The sequence below is a fragment of the Miniopterus schreibersii genome, assembly GCF_964146895.1.
Source record: "Miniopterus schreibersii genome assembly, chromosome: 3".
Classification (NCBI taxonomy): Eukaryota; Metazoa; Chordata; class Mammalia; order Chiroptera; family Miniopteridae; genus Miniopterus; species Miniopterus schreibersii.
In genome coordinates this window covers 22,170,058-22,189,479 of record NC_138103.1, presented here as the reverse complement: position 1 = coordinate 22,189,479, position 19,422 = coordinate 22,170,058, and the positions used below count along the sequence as shown (strand labels likewise).

Genomic DNA, 19,422 nt, shown 5'->3' with positions numbered 1-19,422 from the left:
ACCACACCTAAGCACAAAGGTATCTGGGAAATGTAGTCCAGCTGTGTGGTGAAGAGGGAAGGAAAACAGATTTGCTACATAATCAGCCAGTTGGGTATAGAAAACTGTTTGCCACTTTAGATGGCAGGACTTCCTTGCTAACTTCTACTTAACAAAGGATTTAAAACCGTATAGTTCTGCCTCAACCAGGGGAATCATTTACAGAAGCTGAGATGACAGCAGGCTTGATTAGGAAGTGTGTGCAAACATCCAGGTTTTCCCAAGAGAGGCCCAGGTTATGCCTGTGGTCTCAGCATTCTTTCCAGTCACTCTCAAAGGTCTCCCAGTTTGGATGACAGGTTATATAGTTACCCTAATCCTAGGGGGTGGACAGTGCAGAGGAAGGAAGAAAATACAAGAGTGTGCAAAGACACATGAAATTGCTAAAAAGAAGCCACACAGCCACTGTTCCATAAAGACAGTATTTTTTTTTTTTTTAATTTTAAAATTCTGCATCTGAAAACACAGTATGACAGAAAGCATCTATATACACCTGCGGTGTTTTTGGTATGGTACAGTATTTATTACATCCACTGTTTTCTGCAAAAAAATTTGCTTTGTCAGACAGAAACAAATTCCCCTAGACAAAAAAATACAGCTAAGGCACAATTTCGTTGTTATTTTTTTCTGCTAACTGAAAAGACAGAAAAGGTGCAAAAATGGGCGGGTAGTGCAATCGTTTCCGAGAATCACATTCTACCTCGAGGAAAAAGCATTCGGGTGGTTGGAACTTTGATTACCGGTCAATTTCAGATAGCTCAATATCTCTTAAAATACTCCTTTAAATAAATAGCAAAATATCTACATCTTTCAGTGTGTGCCGTTTGAATTCTCTCTTTTTTAAAACTTTATTTACAGATTCTCTCTTTTTAAAAAAATCAATACATTACAAAATATTTCTGTACAGTTTTATGCATATTATGATCTATAACAAAATAGTTATTTTTAAAAACTATATCACCACATGTCTTCGAACAAAAATGAAGGGGACGGTAATAACTTATTGTGAGGCCTCTAAAAAAAACACACCCAAACGCTACTGAGAACATAATAATATTAAGAATAATGAAAAAAAAAAAAAAAAAGACAAAAGGACTACAAAGACGATTGCGCTCAATTCCAGTGAATTTCCTATGAAAACCCTGGGTTGTCTTTGGCCTCCAGCAGCCCTGGAGCGATGGCAGGGAAAAGGAGAGGCTCTGAAAGTAGGGAGAGTGTGGTCCCTTGGAGAACATGACCCATCCACTGGGAATATTTAATGCTATCACTTTCCAGGCAGGAAGGAGGAAGAGATAAATGGAGAGACTCTCCTGATGTACCCTTGGCTGAAGTACGTGGGTCACCGAGTGTTTGGGAAGGCGAGGGTTGGAAGCCGGAGCTAGCGCCCGGCTGGCGATGGAGCCACCAGCCCATTCATTGCGGCGACAATACACACGGAGAGAGCGCTTCAGGGGCTGGCTGAGGTCTAGATGAGCACCCAGGCCTTCACTGTACCCACGGGAAACATTTAAGAATTATTTTTCCTAAAGGCGACATTTATGAGCAATTCCTAAGCATCTGCAAACTACAGATTGGCCACCCCTCGCTTAGGAGGTTTCCACGAAAGCTGCAAGGGGCTCTTTCTTCTCAGATGTTGGTGGAAATGGGAGGGAGAGGGCGGTGAGCTTTCCAAAAATAATTTTAAGGCCACATTTCAAAAAGGAGAACCTAAGGCTTTTTTGGGGGGATGGGGAGATAGTAAGCAAGTCAGAGGAAAGTGAGGCGTGGAGAAGATGGGTTAGGGGTGGAGGTGGCAAGGGGCAGAACCTGCTTTCCTGTGGGGCCTGTGGGCAGAGGCAGCCAAACTCCCAGCCACGCGGACGGGGGAGGGAGGGACAGAACCAATGACAACGTGAAGGGTGGACACAGGTGGCGCAAGAAAGCCTTCCTCAGTCTTAAGAGGGGTCTATACAGTATCTTGTTTGCAAGGTAAAAAATAATAGTACTTCAGAGAGAGGAGAGAGAGAGAAAAAGAGAGAGAGAAACAGAGACACGGAATTTGCATAGATCGTACATTCTGCTCAAGCAGACTTGGCCACCTTCGTTCCCCCCAAGGTAAACTTCTCAGCAGACACAGTGAGGTAGCGCCTGTGGTAGACCCATGGGCAAAGTAAGGTAACTGAGGCAGACGCTGAGAGGATGCCCTGTAAGCACAGCCCCAGCACGGTTCCCACGCTTTCAGGCGGGCGGCTAGCTGGCTGCTAACACTTGTTTCATACGCCACCCCCTTCCTGGACCCCATCCTTGACCTCTCCACCCGGGTGTGATGGAATTCCAGAAGGTGAGGACCTGGGCAGTGTGGACCTCCTTAGGTTTATGGGGCAACCGCTGGGGCCCCCAATTCTGTTCCTCCTTCCCTTCACCACAAACTGCGTGGGGACCAGGAGATTCTGAACAAGCCAGTTCTCCAGGGACACCTCCTCTGTGGGACTGTCTCTTTGGGATGGGAATGAGTAGGAAGAGATTCCTGTCCCCTTCAGAGTTCAACGTGAGCTATTATTTTTGCCCTTTCTTAATGCTGGCTTTCCCCTCCTCACAGGGGCAACGTCCATCCTCCTTTAAAATCTCCTTTTAAACCACATCTCCAGAGTGAGGTAAACAGGCTGAATTGTGGGATTTATCTGTGCCCATCCTCGGTTAAAAAAAAAAAGCCAACATTTAAAATCAGATTTCCTATTAAAATCTGGATTTCTCGCTTCCCTTACCAAATTGGAAGGTTCTGTGACACGGTGCCTGTATTCTCATAGGCACTGACAGGCTGGAGCTGAGTAGTCGCTGCTCTTTTTGGATGGGTCAAGTGGTGCCAGCAGACCACAGTCCCCACCACTCCCTACTGGTTACACCAACTGCTTCACTCATCTCTGTTAGTGTTCTGGACCCCATAGGCATTTGTGACCTCAACCACAGGGTGCCACTTTGATCTGGCAGGCTTTTGCCAACAGCTCTATTTAGTGTATGCCCCCTGGATGCTGCTGAGGAGCTTGTGTCCTGAGTTTCCTAGTGAACTTGGCTGTGAAAGGGGTCTTTGCTCACACCCCAAACCCAGAGAGCTACTGCTCTCCTCTGTTTTGCACCTTCTCAGCAAAGAGATCAAGGCTCCAGCCAGTGACCTCCTTGCACTTGGAAACTAGAGAACCAGAAGGAAGCACGGACCACACAGCACAGGCATGGGCCCAGAGTAGCTGCAATCCGCACCTTCTGTGGGCGTGCGTGGCCTTGCTCTGCCTCTCTAAATGCCACTTGCGTTTTAAGAAGTTGAGCTAACAATGGGAAATAAAGTCAGAATGACTCCCAATCGGATAAGAAAGCCTTTCTCCAAAGGGAGGAATGGGTGCACTTGTTAAAACATGGGGCCTTGGGAATTGCTCGTGCCCCCCTTTGAGTCTTAGTGCTTTGTGCATGGCCTGGGCAGTGTGCATGGCCTGGGCAGTGGGCAGTGGGCAGTGGGAGGCCTCCTGAGCTCCATCTCCACCTGCATATCCCTGGGATGCTGGGAAATCATGCCGAGTGCCGCAGCTACTGAGTGCTTCCTTCTGTCTCAAAGCTGACCCTGTCCCACCTTTCAGTTTCCCTGCAGTCCTGGGGCCTGGCCAGTGACTCTGCCCACAGCCACTATGCTGCAGACTGGAACGGGGCTTCCGGAGACCTCGGTCTCATGCTTGTAACACTCTCAGGCAACCCCTGCTGAAGGCAGCCTGATCACTGGCTTCTAACCAATAAATCACTCTTAGGCAGATTTAAAAAAAAGTGAAACTATTTTCCCTGGAAAAGATCACTTTTTCTCAAATCATCCTGGGCTTTGTTTGGAATTCCCTCTCTCCCTCTCTTTTTAAACAAATGTAGCATCTGCAAAGTTATTCTCTATCCAGAAACAAAGGGCATTAAGGAACACCTGGGTGACCGTGCAGTGTCCCAGAATTCACTGCAGGGAGAGGTGAGTGAAGCCCAGGACAGAGATGGGGTGGGGATGTCCCCAGAGTAAGCCAGTTCTGCCACTTTCTCCGCTTGTTCCAAGATGGGAACAAAAGGCAGCAATGTCAGTGGGTGCAGGAGCCAGCAGGCACACGCTCCACATGGATGTGTCAGGGCTGAGCCCTCAAGGCCACTGCAAATGACATTGGGAAACACCAAGTCCTAGTGGTCTGGTGAGGAGGGAGATAAGAGTCTCCCTGGGCGGCTCTGACAGACAAAGGGACACTCTGGCCAGAGACAAAAGGTGGGAACAGAAAGAGGGCATGGCAGGGGCCTCTCACAGCTTGGAATTCCATTTAGAAATTATAGGGCATTTCTGAGAAAACCACTCTGAGGTCCCTGGAACCACGGTTGACCGTGGCCATCTCTTGGGTTCTTCTGGCCTGGTCTGACCACCTACCCTCTTCCTAAAATAGATTTCTTTTCCTCCCTGGCTTGGAAGCAGCCTGTTTCCCTCTGTCATTCTGTCATGTTACATGGAGGCTCATGGTCACACTGGCCGAAGGAGGTCACCCAAGGAGGAGGCTGGGGTTGCCGGAGCTCTGTGGTCTGCACACTCTCCCTCTACAGGCCGGCCTGGCCTGTCCCTGTGCCTGGGGCGGGGAGTAGGGATGGCTCAGGAATTCCAGCACCCCCAGACCTGAAGGGCTGGATGGGGCTAACACCCTGTACGAGGAAAAACGAGGCTCCGATGTTCCAAGGTTACCCTACTTTCAGCCAGGGGATGACGCTAGTTGGAGCATCCTCCCCATGGTATCCAACATCCCTGCTGTCCTCTGAGGACACGGAGAATGTAGGGCAGACACAGAGAGAGAGAGAGACTGAGAGAGACAGAGAGAGAGACACTAGGAGGTGGGGAGGAGAGAGAGGGGGAGGGAAAGGGCTGGGCGGGCCTTTCGTGAATAAAGGCAGTTTCCGTTAGTAAGATAACAATGGTCAAGCTGCAAAAACAGCACCTACTAATTAGTCATTGACTAAAACATATAAATAATAAATATCTAAAGTGTCCTTTTTCTATACTCTCCATTGCCCATCGGACCTCCTGCCTTGCTGGGTGGGGGAGGGGGTGGTTCTGGGGGAGTAGCTGAAAGGTCATAGGAAGGAACTGCAGTACCTTCTAACTCACGCTGGAGAGATGCACATCGAGGGCTGGCTTTCTTGGGAAGGACAGTTTGCAACCAGGGGTGGGACTGGGACTTGTCCAAGGGAACCCTGTCCTTCGGGGGAGGGCGGGATCAGGGGAGGAAGGGGGCCTCCCGGAAGGGGCTCTCAGAGGCGCAGGGGGGCCCTCCACAGGGCACATGGCGAGGAAACCCTTCAGATTTCTGGCAGCTCAGGCCATTTGAATAATACTATTGTTTAGGTTTTAAACAACCAGACACTCAAGCTTCCCGCTTCTACACTGCATGTCAGATGGGCCTGCTGGCACCTCGGATAAGGAAGGGCATGAATTTAAAAACCAAATCGGAAATGCTTTTTCCTTGATGTAAAAAGTCTGGTCCATGCGGTTTGGTCACTCCCAACAGCACCAAGTGCGCCATTCACAGAGGTTTGGGGGGGCCTGACCTCAGGACCAAAAGGCTCAAGCAGGGGATGGATATTGCTGTGCTGTCTTGCTCAGCGGTTCTGCTCCAAACAATCTATGAGTTTCATGGCCATGGACCCCAACGTTCCCACTTTCAAGGATCAGCAAGGTCATGGTCTTGGTCTCCTGGTCCATAAATGGCTGGAGACTCAATGTTCACCATCGTCCCATTTTTCCTCGAGGGAGTGTGGCACTTGGCAGTCACACTCTGGTGGACCTTGGCCATGTCATACCAAAAGGCTTCCCTGCTCATCTATTTACTAAGAAGAAGGGCCAGTGGGAAGCTCAGAGCCATCCTGAGCCTACTGCCTCCCTGGGGAGGGCCCATGAGCATGACTTTCAGGGGCCTGTCATTTCAGGGCTGGCACAAGGGTTTCCTGGAGCAGAGGAGCGGGAAGATGAGCCGAAGGGCGGGGGCTGGAGGTCAAACCCACCGTCTGGGCAGTGCTTTTCAAACTGGGTTTTGCAGAGCCCTTGGGTTCTGAAGAGGTACCTTAGGAGATGCCCTTGGCACAGGGACCGCCCGGTGGGCTGAGCTTTGAGAAGGAGCCTCCATCTCCCCACCTTCACCCTGAGCAGCCTGGGTTTCACCTGCACCTTGAACTCCCACCCAGGACTGCGCTTGGTAAACAAAGTTTTGCTGCTCAAAGTAAAGTTTGAGAATCACTTGTCTGGGGGGTTGGGTCATTGGAGGGGGAAGACTAGGACCCTGTAGGATTTGAGGATCAGCCAGAAGAGGTAAGACCATGCCCCCAAGAGCCAGCTTGCCAAATGCAGGTCATTGGCAGACCGGGCTTTGACCTCAGAACCTTCCTTCTCCATCATTCTGTGGCCAGGAGAGCCCCTCCCACAAAAGGCACCCCCTGGGTGGGAGGCCAGGGTCCTGGCCCCATCTGCCCTCTGGCTGTGTTCCCTTTGACATCCGTTGTGGCCCACGCACGCCCAGTGCTACCTGAGCCGGCCGTCGGGTTTGACCGCCCCCAGCTCTGACTTGGGGTCCGGGCTGAAGGAGCTCCAGGCCGTCTGGCTGCAGGTCTGCATGACCGGGCAGGCGGTGGGGCCGGTGGCACAGATGTCCATGGCGGTCCACACGCCGCCCACCAGCGAGTCCAGCCAGCGCTCCAGCGCGGCGCCCGTGGAGGCAGCGTTCCTGCGCGCCTGCTCCACCTGCGCGGGGCTCACGGGCAGGCTGAGCACGGGGTTCAGGCTCTGGAAGCTCTGCTCCATGTAGGCGTTGCGGTGGGGTCCGTTGTGCAGCTTTAGTGCCTCCTCTGAAAGCAAAAGGAACCATTACATCATTAGAAGAGCCAGGAAGCTGGCACCTGCTGTGTGCCTGGTACCACCCTGGGTACTGGTGAGGCTCCACTCAATTCACGGGACAACCTCACGAGGAACTAATATTCACAGTCCCATTGCACCGATGAAGAAACAGAGCCCACATCAGTTATGACCCCATTTTAGAGCAGAACAAAGTTCATTCATTCAGCACATATTTACATAGCACCTTCTATAGCCCAGACATTCATTCATTCAATGCACATTTACTAAACAAGGCATTCATTCATTCATTCATTCATTCATTCATTCATTCATTCAATAAAGATTTATTAAGTGCCAGGCTCTATTCTATGGGGTCAGAGAACCAGACAGTCAAGGAGATTGCAATCCAGTGGGGTAGACTGATGACAATAAAGGAATAAATGAGTAAATAAATAAGGTTGTTTCAATCAGTGGTAAGTGTCACGAAGGGAATAAATGGGGTATTGAGTCACAGCAGGGGACTGGCACACTGTGGCCCTTGGGCCATGCCTGGCCCCTACCTGTTGTTGTAAGTAAAGTTTTATTGGAACATGGCTATGCACATTCGGGTAGATACTGTCCGTGGTTGTTTCGGTGCTACCACAGCAAAACTGAGTAGTTGAGACACAGACCATCAGTGGCCCGCAAACCCGAATATATTTACTATCTAACCCTTTACAGCAAAAGCCTTCCGATCCCTGGGTTAGAGAGTGATGAGGTTGTTTATTTTAGATGGGGTGAGCAAAGGAGGCCTCTATTTTGAAGAAATTCCCACTCACTGCTTATTTTATTGTCAAACACAAGACTATACATATTTAAAAATATTGGCTAATGATTCTGGTGAGAATTAGAATAAAGGATTAGAAGAAACCTCCTTGTAAGACAAAGCAGCGTTCAGAAGACAACGCGTCTTATTTCCTTGACAGAGCCGGTCACCCTCGGTGGCAACCAGGATAGCCTGGATAGTCAGAGGGTTATTTTCTCACATGTGTGGTCTTGAGTGGGTCCCTCTAAACGCAAGGGGAAACCCAGCTGAATTAAAAATATGCCTTGACTAACAGACAAGAAAGTCATTCTTCCCGTTCCCAATGCTTCAGGAAGCTGAGGGGCTGGGCTCTACGGTTTGGAGGGTCCAGTGGAAGAACGAAGACTAGCAGGCATGGGCATATATCCTGTCCTGCTATGATTTAGCAGCGCTTCTCCCGTTCAAGTTAGGGAGGTCCGTGTTTATCAAGCTGGCCCCAGCCCACTGCTCCCTGATGCTGGCAGACAGGGCGGGAAACTCCTGCATCACTTGCCAGGAGAAGAGAGGCTGTTCTCTTTGGTGCAGGTCTAATTTCTGTACTAGAGCCACCCCATGGCTCCATCCTGCAGATGGGGAGCGGGGAGACACCCAACCCGACAAAACGCTGGCATGCAAAGCGAAGAGAGCAGCTAGCAAACATCTGAACATCAAATATTGCTGTTGATACAGAAAACCCTTATGAAAGGTGAGGTTAACGTGGGACGTACTCTTACAACATCAGCCTGCAGTGCTCGCCTCTATAATTAAATTTTCTTCAATTCCATCTCATCAAATTTCTTGAGATTACTAGGGACGCATCAATAGCAAATTACTCTTGATGAATCATTTTACAAATTGCATGGCTCCCACCTTCGTGCTCCTTGTCACTGGAACATCGTTAACAGATAGTTACGGATGACGATGTGGGAAGAGGGGGTGCTCCCAGTGTGGTAGAATGACCCCCAGCTCATGCTGGTCATGGGTGGGAAAGCCTTGCCAGCCTCAGAAACCAGGAGAAAAAAATTGGGAAACTCAGGATGCAGTGAAGGGCCAGGCTACTTTACTGGCGTGGGGGGGTGGGGGGATTCAGGACCACTCTTTTGTTCTGTCCACCAGGTGCGTCCGACGTGAGGAGCAGGCCGCCCTTTCCATCGCTCCCTCCACATCTGGCTGTGGAGATCCCGAGGAAGGCCAAGGACGTGAACCTGATCAAGGGACGCTTGAGGGGCCCCGAGTGGCCGTGTGCTGGTCCAGGCAGTTCTGGGGAGGCTGCCTTTTGCCCGTTTCAGTGGGGAGTGGAGAAGCAGACTCCCATCTCCAGAAAACACGAGGTCTCTTATCTTTCTGCTTGCTCAGCACAGAAACTTAGCATAAATCGACAGAATCCACTTCGACACTCCCTTTCCTTAAGACTCCGGGTGTCCCCTCCCCATATCTATGTCCCCCCTCCTTGTGCCATGGACTAATGGCAGCCAGCTCAGAACTCTTAGCTAACAGAGGCTGCAATCGTTCTGCCTTCTGGGTTTGTGATCTGTTAGATGGAGATGAACAATTTCAAATCCTGAGAGAGACCCTGGAATCCTGTTTTTAAGAATTTATTTTATGGATGTATCTGCATGGACGCATATAGTTTTAGGTTCAAGAATCTTCTTTGCAGTGTTATCTATGAAAACAATGACAGAAGCTATGTGTCCACCAATGGGGACAGATTGGGGGTCCTTAAAATATATGCTGACTTGGAAAGTGACCAAAGCAAGTTTCACTACGAAATGCATCACTCTGCTTTTACAAAATGACAATGTGTTTGTGATTTATTTTGTGTGTTTATGCTTATGCTTTAAAAGCACTAAGAAACCTCTAGAAGGATGCACACCACACTCTTGGTAGTGGTTCCTCCTGGTGGTGGGATTGAATGGAAAGGAAGATGTTCGCAGTGATAAAAGGAAAGGAGAAAATAGAAAAATAAAAAACCCTTTTGGATGAAAAAAAGAACAAAAAGGCAGGTACACCAGGGGTCTGACATCCCTCTGTCTGCCCTCCATGCTCAGTGGAAACCACAATCCTGAAGTTTGTTTATAATTCCCTTAATTTCCTCTCAGCTTTCTACCGACAAAGGAATCCTGAATTAATCTATTGTTGGCTTGGCCTGGCTTTAAACTTTAAATACATGCGCCCTCATTATGATTCCTTCTGTGATGTTTCCCCCCCAACATTATGTTTTAGAGACTCATTCAAATGTTCCATCGTCGACGTTCCAATTTAGTGCTATTACGAACAGCTCTGCTATATTTCTGCCCAAGTCTCTAGAGCATATACCTAGGGGTGGAATTTCTGTGCAGTCGGGTAAGTGCATGTTCAACTTTACCAGAAAATGCTAAGCCATTTTCCAAGCTCATTTCATCGCTTAACCCTCCCAGCAGCGCTAAACGACGTTCATGACTCTCTGACCTTCCCGCTGTGATACACACTCTCGAACCCTCCAATGTTCCCCAACATGACGGGAGTGAAGCAGGGTCTCTTTTTTTCTTTTCATTTACATTTCTCTCATTATCTGTGAAGCTGAGCATCTTTCTATCTGTATGTGGGCCATTTATGTTGTTTTTCCTTTTACAACAGAGGTTAATAATCATTTTTCTATAAAGGGCCAGGTAGCAAATATTTTTGGCTTTGTGGGCCAGGCAGTTTCTGTCACAATTATTCCACTCTGCCACTGTGGCCCCAGAGCACACATAGTCGATGTGAAACTGGATGGGCGTGACTGTGTTTCAATAAAACTTTATTTACAAAAACAGGAAGTGGGCAAGACTTGGCCTGTGGCTATGGCTTGTTCTGATTTATGGAATTTCTTTATATATTCTGAATATGAGCACTTTTTTTGTAAGTGTCACAAATACTTTCCACTAGTTTGTTGTGTGTCTTTTTACCCCGTGTAGTGACTTTCAACCATTTTCATCTCCCGGCAGACATAAACTAATTACTAACACTCTGCAGCACACCAAAAAAATATATATTTTTTGCCAATCTGACCAAAAAATAGGTATAATTTCGATTCATTCACACTGGACAGCTATTGTGTTGGCTGTTGTCATTTTGTTTTGTTTTGTTCTGTCAATCCTCACCTAAGGATATTTTTTCCTTTGCTTTTCAGAGAGAGTGGAAGGGAGGGAGGGAGGGAGGGGGAGACACACATTGATGTGAGAGAGACACAGCAATTGGTTGCCTCCTGAACGTGCCCCAACTTGGGGGGCCTGGGGAGGAAACCTGCAACCCAAGTACATGCGCTTGACTAGGAACTGAACTCGAGAGAGACCTTTCGGTGGGCAGGCCGACACTCTACCCACTGAGCCACACCGGCCAGGGCAGCTGTTGTCATTTCTTATTTGACAATCTAAGGGAAAAGAGGTCAGTGCCCAGACTAAATAGTCAGGTATTGCAGGTTTTAAAAATTCTTGCGGCACATCAGTTGAAAATCGCTAACCTAGTGTATCATATTTTTGACGAACAGAATTTCCTGTTTTAATTAATATTTTTTGCACAGTGAACAAGATTTGCTAAAACTCAATATCTTCCTGCGTTTATTTTCCATCTTGTCTTAAATATGATCAGGCCCTTCTGGGAGTCCAATGGGAGAGCATCTAATAAAAAGTTATCTAATTCATAGACAGATGATGTCACCACAGTGTGCAGGTAGAAAAGCAAATCTTGAGAACACAGAGCATTGCTCTAGAAAGTGGTCCCCTTCCCCACATCTGGGCAGCAATGCCTGCTCAGGCGAAGGACCCATGAGGCCCTCAGGATGGACTATTTGCCCTTGGGGACAGTGGTAGTACTCACCCGGTTTGATGGGCTGCCTGCTGGAGAAGGTCAGAGGTGCAACGAGGAATTTGGTCTCTGCAACTGGCACCCAGTGGTGGAGAATTTTCACTGTCCAGACCCCAGGCCTCAGGGGCAAGTTCAAAGGGGGCTTGTAGTGGGTAAATTCGGCAGTGGATTCAATCAGGATGTCGTAAGTGGCTGCAATGACGTTGACGGGATCCACCCAGATGACAGTCACCGTCACGTTGGGGCCCTTCCCCCATTTCTGCATGCCTACTGGCTCGTCCATGGGCCCCAGGAGACCCCCAAAGTTGCGGAAGAGCCTCTCCTTGGCATCCCAGTCAGTGCCGACCTGAAACGAGAGTGAGTCCTGAGATCACTGAGCCTGAGCTAAGGTGCTGGGTCCAGGAAAGGGCTAGGATCTTGCTTACTAGGCTTCACCTACTCATTTTACAGATGAGGAAATGGGGAAACTGAGGCTCTAATTAAGTTACTTGCTCAAGGTCAGACAGGCAGTAAGCAGAAGATCTGGGATTTGGACCCAGGTTGGGGAATTACAAGGTCTGTGGTCTATTCACTAAACCTTTGGGCCTCCTGTGCCTGGCACCCGGTGTGTGCTTTGGAAAAAATGTGCACTGAATGAATGAATAAATGAATGAATCCCTGCTTTCAGGCCATTTCAAGGAAACATACACTCTGCCATTCAACAGGTACAGCTGGTTTCCACTTTGCTCCTTGGTTTTCCGGATCACGTGCCTCTATTTAGTGTGATTGTTCTGAGCAAGACAGGGGCTCTGGTTTTGGAGCCGCCCTGTCATAAGCTAGAAAAAAAGAGGGCCCCTCAGCATCGCCTGTCATCTGCAGGAGTTCACAAGGCTTTCCCAGGAAGAGACAGCTCTGGCCTCCCTAACCCATCCTGAGCTGGACCCTAGGGATGGGAGACGGTTGTACAATCCACCCTTCCTGCCAGCCAGCGGATTCGCGGCTTTGACCCTCCGTGAATCCACACGTGCCTTCCCGCCTTCCACTTCTGTCGCCTGCAATCTACTCTCCACCCAGTAGCCAGAAAGACATTGTGAACTGTCCTCCGACGGCTCAAATCCCTGCGCCGGGGCCCGCTGCTCTCTCGTGGTGCCCAGCACTGTGCTTGGCACACAGTAGGTGCTCAATCATCCGTCGAGTGAATGACCTGACAAAAAATGAATGAGCTGCAGAGATCCCTGATACTGAGCTCTGCTGCTGTTTCAAATCAAATTAAATTGGGGTCTTCTGCTCGCAGGAGGTTTAGTGCAGTGCTTCTGAGGACAGCATGGGGCGTGCTGGAGGCAGATGCCGAGCCACCATCAGGCTCGCACTGCTCCTCTGGCCTCTGCACGGCCAGCATCTGCAGTGCGTGTGCCTGCGGGTGAGGGTGCAGGGGACGGCAGGCACACCTGCACCCTGAGAACGTTCCACATGCGGGGCACAGCTGCTGTGCTTTCTCCTAGCTCCCACCACGAGTCCCTGTGTCCGTTCCCGCCACAGAACACAGAGCTGCACGGCCAACAGGGCCGAGAGCGTGTGCCACCGTAACGCCGAATGCCTGGCCGCACCGACTCGTTTAACCGCACTCCCAGCTCCACAAAGGGGAGGCTCTTGTCGTTACCCCCATTTTAAAGATGAGCAAACAGGCTCAGAGCAGTTCGATAACTTGCTATGGTCGGTGAGGAGCGGAGTCAGCGGGGGGCCCCGGGAAGTCTGACCCCAAAGGCGGTGTTATCTACTCTTCGATGTATTGTCACTCAGTCACTCAGTCACTCACTCACTCACCAACACGCGTGCCGAATGCCACCACCTACCAGGGGGCCTATGATCCACGCACATTCATAGGCTCACAGCTTGCTTCAGGTTTCTCTGTCTTTAGACCGCGGCCTAAAGAGTGGCCCTAAGGGTAGGAGAGGTAGGGGTTGCTGTGACATTTCTGTCCCTCTCAGACATGTGAAATCTCGGCATTTTTCTGCCACCCTGTGGGTCAGCAGGGGCTGGGTGCTCCTGAGGACCCCTGGGGTCTCTCGCACAGGCTGGAACACAGTAGGAATTAAAATGATACTATTGATTGAAGTAAGAGCAGGATTCAAGCTCCGCCTCAAAGTCTTAGAGATTCTTCTAAAGAAACCTGATCCTAAGTGCAATCCCCTTCAGTATCTTGTTGTTTTTAAGTCTGGTCTCTCACTGAGAGGTCTGGTCTTTTTGGGTCTGCTCCTTTCTGACCCTCTCTCCCCGCTCCACTCACCCCCTGCTCCAGGCCCCCCTGGGACACTCTCTCTTGCCTCTGATCCTGTGTCCACCCCCAGCTCTCTCTGCCAGTCTGCCTTCTTTCCCTACCCTCTTCCTGACCAGCTCTTATTTATCATCTAGATCTCATCCAGGGTGTCACCTCTACCTGGAAGCCTTCCCTGCTTAGAGGCACCACGGAGGTGCTTCTCTAAGCATGTGCCCATCGTAGCTTTTTTTGGGGGGGAGGGGGGGACAGCATTGCAACTTTTAATTTAGTCTTTCTCCCTAGCCCAAGACTGTCAACTCCATGAAGGTAGAGACGACATCCAGCTTGTTCATCAATGTATCTCTAGTGCCCAAAACAGTGCTGAGCACATAGTAGGTGCTCAGTATATCTCTATACCTCTCCATCCATCACCTATCCATGTCATGAATGATCAGGGGCTGAGCACACGGACATGTAAAGCGGCCGACAGTGGAAAACCTAGATCTTGTTTCTAAACTCTGAGAGGAGAAAGTCAGCTGCTGTCCCCAAGCACGAGGGAGGAGGGGCTTCCCGAGACGGAGCCCTGCTGCTGTCATAGCCTCTGTGGCCTTCACGATCATCTCACCAATGCTCTGGAAGTCCACACCATTCACTACAGAATGATCAACTGCTCATACTTAAGGGCATGTTCAAGTTCAAGCGTAACATATTGCTCCCCCAGGGTCAAACCCACCAAAGGCTTCCCATGGCATTTAAAATACAATCCAAGGTTCTTTCCAGGGCCTGCAAGATCCCTCCTGATCTGTCCCGTCCCTCAGAGAGCTCCGTCCCATCACTCTCCCTCTCGATCACTGTGCTCTGGTGGCACTGGCTTTGCTGCTCCTTGAGTATGCCAAGCTCCTGCCTGGAGCCTCGGGGCCATTGCACATGCTCTTCTCTTAGAAGATCTAAAAATGTTCCAGTTCTTTTACAGTTTTCACCCCTAAAATTATTCTCAGAAAAGCCTTCCTGAATGAATCATCCCATTGAAAGTAGTTCTCATTAGCCTCTCGAGGCCCCAGCAATCACATGAATGGAATTTTATTTTTTTTGTATAATACTTGCCATTAGTTGAAATGTTTTTTGTTCATTTATTTGCTCACTCATTGGCTGCCCCACTAGAGAGCAGTTCTATGACACCAAGGGTCTGGTCTGTCTGGTTCACCACTGTTCCTTCTGGCCTCACATATCACAGGCACTAGGTGACTCTCCAAGATGCCAGCATGGGACTCCCACGGGATGGAGAAATCTATCTGAGCTGCCCATCTGCCATGAGCCAGGCCCTACGCACAATCCTGGGACTGTGCCAACACGAGGGAACTTCTCAACAGCCCATGAAGTGTCCATGCAGGTCTCTCCCTCCTTCTTGTCCAACTTTACATTTGCCTTAAAATAAAGGCTTTAGAAAAAATTCAAAATACAAGATTCAGGGCTCACATGTTGGTTCTCTGCCAGAGATCTTGGTGGCTCTCACACCAAGGGACCGGAGCTAGAGCAGGAACCTTCACAAATCACCAGCCACGAGTGGCTAGCGTCATTTGTCACTGCCAGAAGTGCCCGGTTTCCCAACGGCAGGCTGATAAACAGGGAGAGCCTGGCCACTAGGCATCCATCTCGTTAATGGGACATTAATGTCTTCAATTGGCCGCCTGGGCCCCCAGCACAGACTCCAACTGGGGCAGTGTCTAATTGCCCCCTGGTGCCAATAATTTATGGAGAGGGCTCCCATGGCAGCTCAAATCCAGCCAATCCATTTGGAGTCTTAATTGAAAACGATGGCTTCACAAGAAACTCCTACCCATGCTTGTTCAGTGCCCACTCAGCAGGGCACAGGCCCGCCAGGTGGGGTTATAGGTGGCTAGAAAAAGACCGGCAAGGAAAATATAAGTGGGTAAGAATACTTACCCCCAGCCCACTCCCATCCCTTAAGGTTCTCCACATTCTGAAATAGGCCCCCAAGCCAGCAGCCAAACTCATTGCTGGTGCTTAACACCAGGGATAAATCACTGCTTTAGCCACTGGGCGACAGGGAAGGCAGAAAGCCCCTGAGTAGTTTTGTTTGGGCAACCCTCACCAAGCCTGATCCTGCTTTCCCTTCCTCCCATGGTCTCCAGCCAACCGCAGGCACTCATTCATTCAGAAACCTTTGCTGTTTTTGACACTATTACAGATGTCCCTCACTTCCCCCCTTTGCCCACCTCCACCCATCCCCCACACCCTCCCTTGGCCTTCACCACACCGGACTATGCATATATGTTCTCTGGCTAATCCCTTCACCTTAGTTAGCATCTACAAATGCTACATGCCCTTCTATGTGCTGGGGATACAACAGTGAGTGAGAGGGATATCGTCTCAGCTCTCTTGTGTACAGTCACCAAGTGATCAGAGAAACCAAAAAGGTCACGTTAGATGGTAAATGCTAAGAAAAAAATAAAATAAGGATGTGAAGAATGTAGCTACTGTGGCATAAGTGGGTGGGCAGAGAAAGCTTCTTGAAAAATGTAACATTTGGATTTAGATCAGAATGACCAAAAAAAGGTGAAAACCTGCAGGAAAGCATTCTAGGCAGGAGGATCAGCACATGCCAAGCCCGAGGCAGGAACAAACTTGGCATGTTTGACAAATACGCAAGTGTGAGTGGGGAGGAGAGTGGTACTGGATGAAGCTGGAGATGCAGGCAGAGGGCAGATCAGGTCTGGAGGTAGGACTGATGTTACAAGGGTGGTGCTGGATAGATTCATCTTCCCAGGCAGAAAAATAACTAAAAGTTGATGCTGTACTGGAGAGGTAGAAACTACACTCCATAGTTCCATACATCCATGCATCAGTCCATCTGTCCAATCACTGACATATCTGTCCATCCATCCATGCATCCATGCATCCATCCACTCATCCATGCATCCATGCATCCATCCATCCATCCACTTATTCATCCATCCACTCACCCATGCATCTATTATCCATCCATCCATTCACCCACCCACCCACCCATTTATCCATCCATCCATCCATCCATCCATCCATCCATCCATCCATCCATCCATCCACTCATCCATTCGATGATTGATCTGATACTTATTTTAAGCTAAACCCTGTGCTAAAAACTAGGGAGACAAAAGCACAACTAAGCACAGGATTTGCAGCCTAAGAGACCTGGGTTTAATTTTGAGCTCTCCCACTTCCTAGCTATGATCTAGAAAATCACTGAATCTCTATACGCTTCAGTTTTCTAATATGTAAAACAGAACTAATGCCACTACTTCATTAGGAAACTGGTTTGTTATTGTTCTATTATGAACACAAGTTTAGGAGGTGTCACTAGCTAGAATAAAAAAATTAAAAAAAAATAGTTCTACTATAAAAAATAGACCAAGGCTCCAGGTTGGTTTGGTCTACTGTCCCTCTCCTCCTGCCCTGTTAAGATGCCAGTTCCAGTGTTTGGGACTGGAGAACCTTCTTCAGGCACAGGGTGAGCTCATCTTTGGGGTTTTCCAAGTCCCCTTCTCCTCCATCTCCAGCTACAGGTGTCAGATCATGAAACAAGACCCAGCAAGAAGGGGGATGTAAAAGACAGTGAATTATAACAATGTCTGGCCTCTTACCTCAGAAAACTGAAGCCTCCCAAAGTCGCTGGGTGGACTTGCAATCTTGAAGACTTTCTTTGGCATCACCCATGTCTCCAGCGTCTCGAGTTTGCTCACGGCCAGATTGGTAGCATGATGCTTGATCAGAAAGCCCTGGAAGCGGTCAGCAAGGAAGTAGAGGTGGACAGATGCTGGGTGGCCCATTGGATAGTACCTGGAAAACATGCACAGTCTCATACGAGCTGCTCATGGGTCAGGGTTGGAGATGTGGAGGCTCACAATGGGGTGCCCGCCCAGCACGCCGGTGTTGTTCCTAAAATAACCCCCATTTTATACAATGCTTAACATATTCCTGAAAGCTGACTCTGTGTATCTATGATCTCAATAACTACTAACAATAGCTTTTTGGTTGATTATAAATGTAAAGTACGTTGACTCTACGAAAGCACAATAAAGAATATACAAACTGCTACTTTTGATGCTTCTTTACATAGACGATGTCAGTTTACAGATATTTATTGACCCTCTGGTGCTAGGTCCTGGGAAGCAATGATGGTGTGCAAACAATGTCATATTGACCTACTTCCCTTCAGCCTTATTTTCTATGCATATATTTGCATAAATCTCATGTAGCTGAGGTCATAATATACATACTGGTTATGTCCTGCTTTTGCTTCATAGTATTTCCCAAGGATTATCACACGTTTTTGAAAAGTCTCTGAAAACGTGATACACACATACATTACTCCACTGCATGCAATGCTGTAGATTACAGAGCAAGTTCCCATCATTGGCTATGTAACTGGTTTCTACTTTTTTGGCCATTCTGAACAATACTGCATTAAATATCCTTGAGCAAACATAGTTTTTGGAACCTCTTTCTTTCCCCCTATCTCTAATCTCCAAGGGGCTCTCTATGTCTGTTGTCCAACTTTATCAAAAAGGTTGTGCTGATTGGCGCTCTCACTGTCCTTCTCAGCCACAACATTGGATGTTTATCCCTCAAAATTAATCCAAGGTCCATATATTCATGCATGAAGAGGTAGCTGTTGTTTTAAGATGCATGTTTTTGATCCACAAAGGCTCCCTGGGAGAAAGGGGCAGGGAAATTAAGCAGAGATGCCCCAGGAGGGAGCAAGGGAGGGAGGAACTTTGGACGAGCCCAGCTCTGTCTTTTCTCCTGGTGGAATAAAAGGCTGCTGGCTTCTGCAATGTGTAAATTGCACAGCACTTAGAGGTGCTTGTGGCTCCTTAATAACAGCGTTCCACAAATCACTGTTTCTGCTCAGCCTCTTTCCCTCTGGTCTTGATCTGGCGCTTAAGTCTTTATGTCCAATTACAATGGTTAGGGAAGCCGCCTTCCTGTGTTTCCGCATCTCCAGAAATCACTGCCTAGTTACTGGGATGCCTCCAGGGCTCTGAGAAAAAAGCCTGCACCCTCTTCAGACTGTTTGGTGGGTGTCATGACTCACACAAGTCTGCTTTGGGCATGACTTTGGGAGCCAAAACTCCTCGCCCTGGACTGTGCTGCAGACCTCTGTGCTGAGATGGAGACGTTTTACAGCTGTGCTCTCCAACACAGCAGCCCCTAGCCACTTGTGACTAGTGGGCACTTGAAATGTGGCTGCTATGAGTGAGGGACTGAATTTTTTATTTCACTTCATTTTAAATAATTTTAACTTAAATACCGACTGGTGGCTAGTGGCGACTGTACTGGACGGCACAGATAGCCCTGATAGGATCTTGTGGTCGCTTGCATCAATGCCTCCAATTCTTCCCCTCTTCTGTCTCCATGCTCTTTTCCACATGGCTTTGCAGGCTTCCTTGCCCTGGTGAGGCAGAGCCTATTTCCTCACTCCTGAATCTGCTTTGGCCAGCAGAATGTGGCAGAAGGTAAGGCATGCCAGTTCCCACGCAGGACCCCAGGAAGCCTTGAACATTTCCTCTCCTGTCTTTTGTGATGAGAGCATGCCTTTGCTGACCAGGTAAGGATTCCATCGTAAGCATTAATCAGAGCCGGTGG

At 48.8% G+C, this 19,422-nt stretch overlaps 1 protein-coding gene across 1 annotated transcript in view; it reads right to left on the bottom strand.

Moving 5' to 3' along the window:
- Positions 1 to 455: 455 nt before the first annotated feature.
- The window catches only part of XYLT1 (xylosyltransferase 1), a 296,727-nt gene continuing 277,760 nt past the window's right edge, over positions 456 to 19,422 (bottom strand). Inside the window, exons 10-12 of the mRNA XM_081132516.1 lie at positions 17,418 to 17,613; positions 11,553 to 11,886; positions 456 to 6,906 (exon numbers count right to left, since the gene is read on the bottom strand). Coding sequence (XP_080988642.1) covers positions 6,584 to 6,906; positions 11,553 to 11,886; positions 17,418 to 17,613 — 853 coding nt within the window. The 3' untranslated portion in view covers positions 456 to 6,583. The remainder of the gene's footprint in view (positions 6,907 to 11,552; positions 11,887 to 17,417; positions 17,614 to 19,422) is intronic.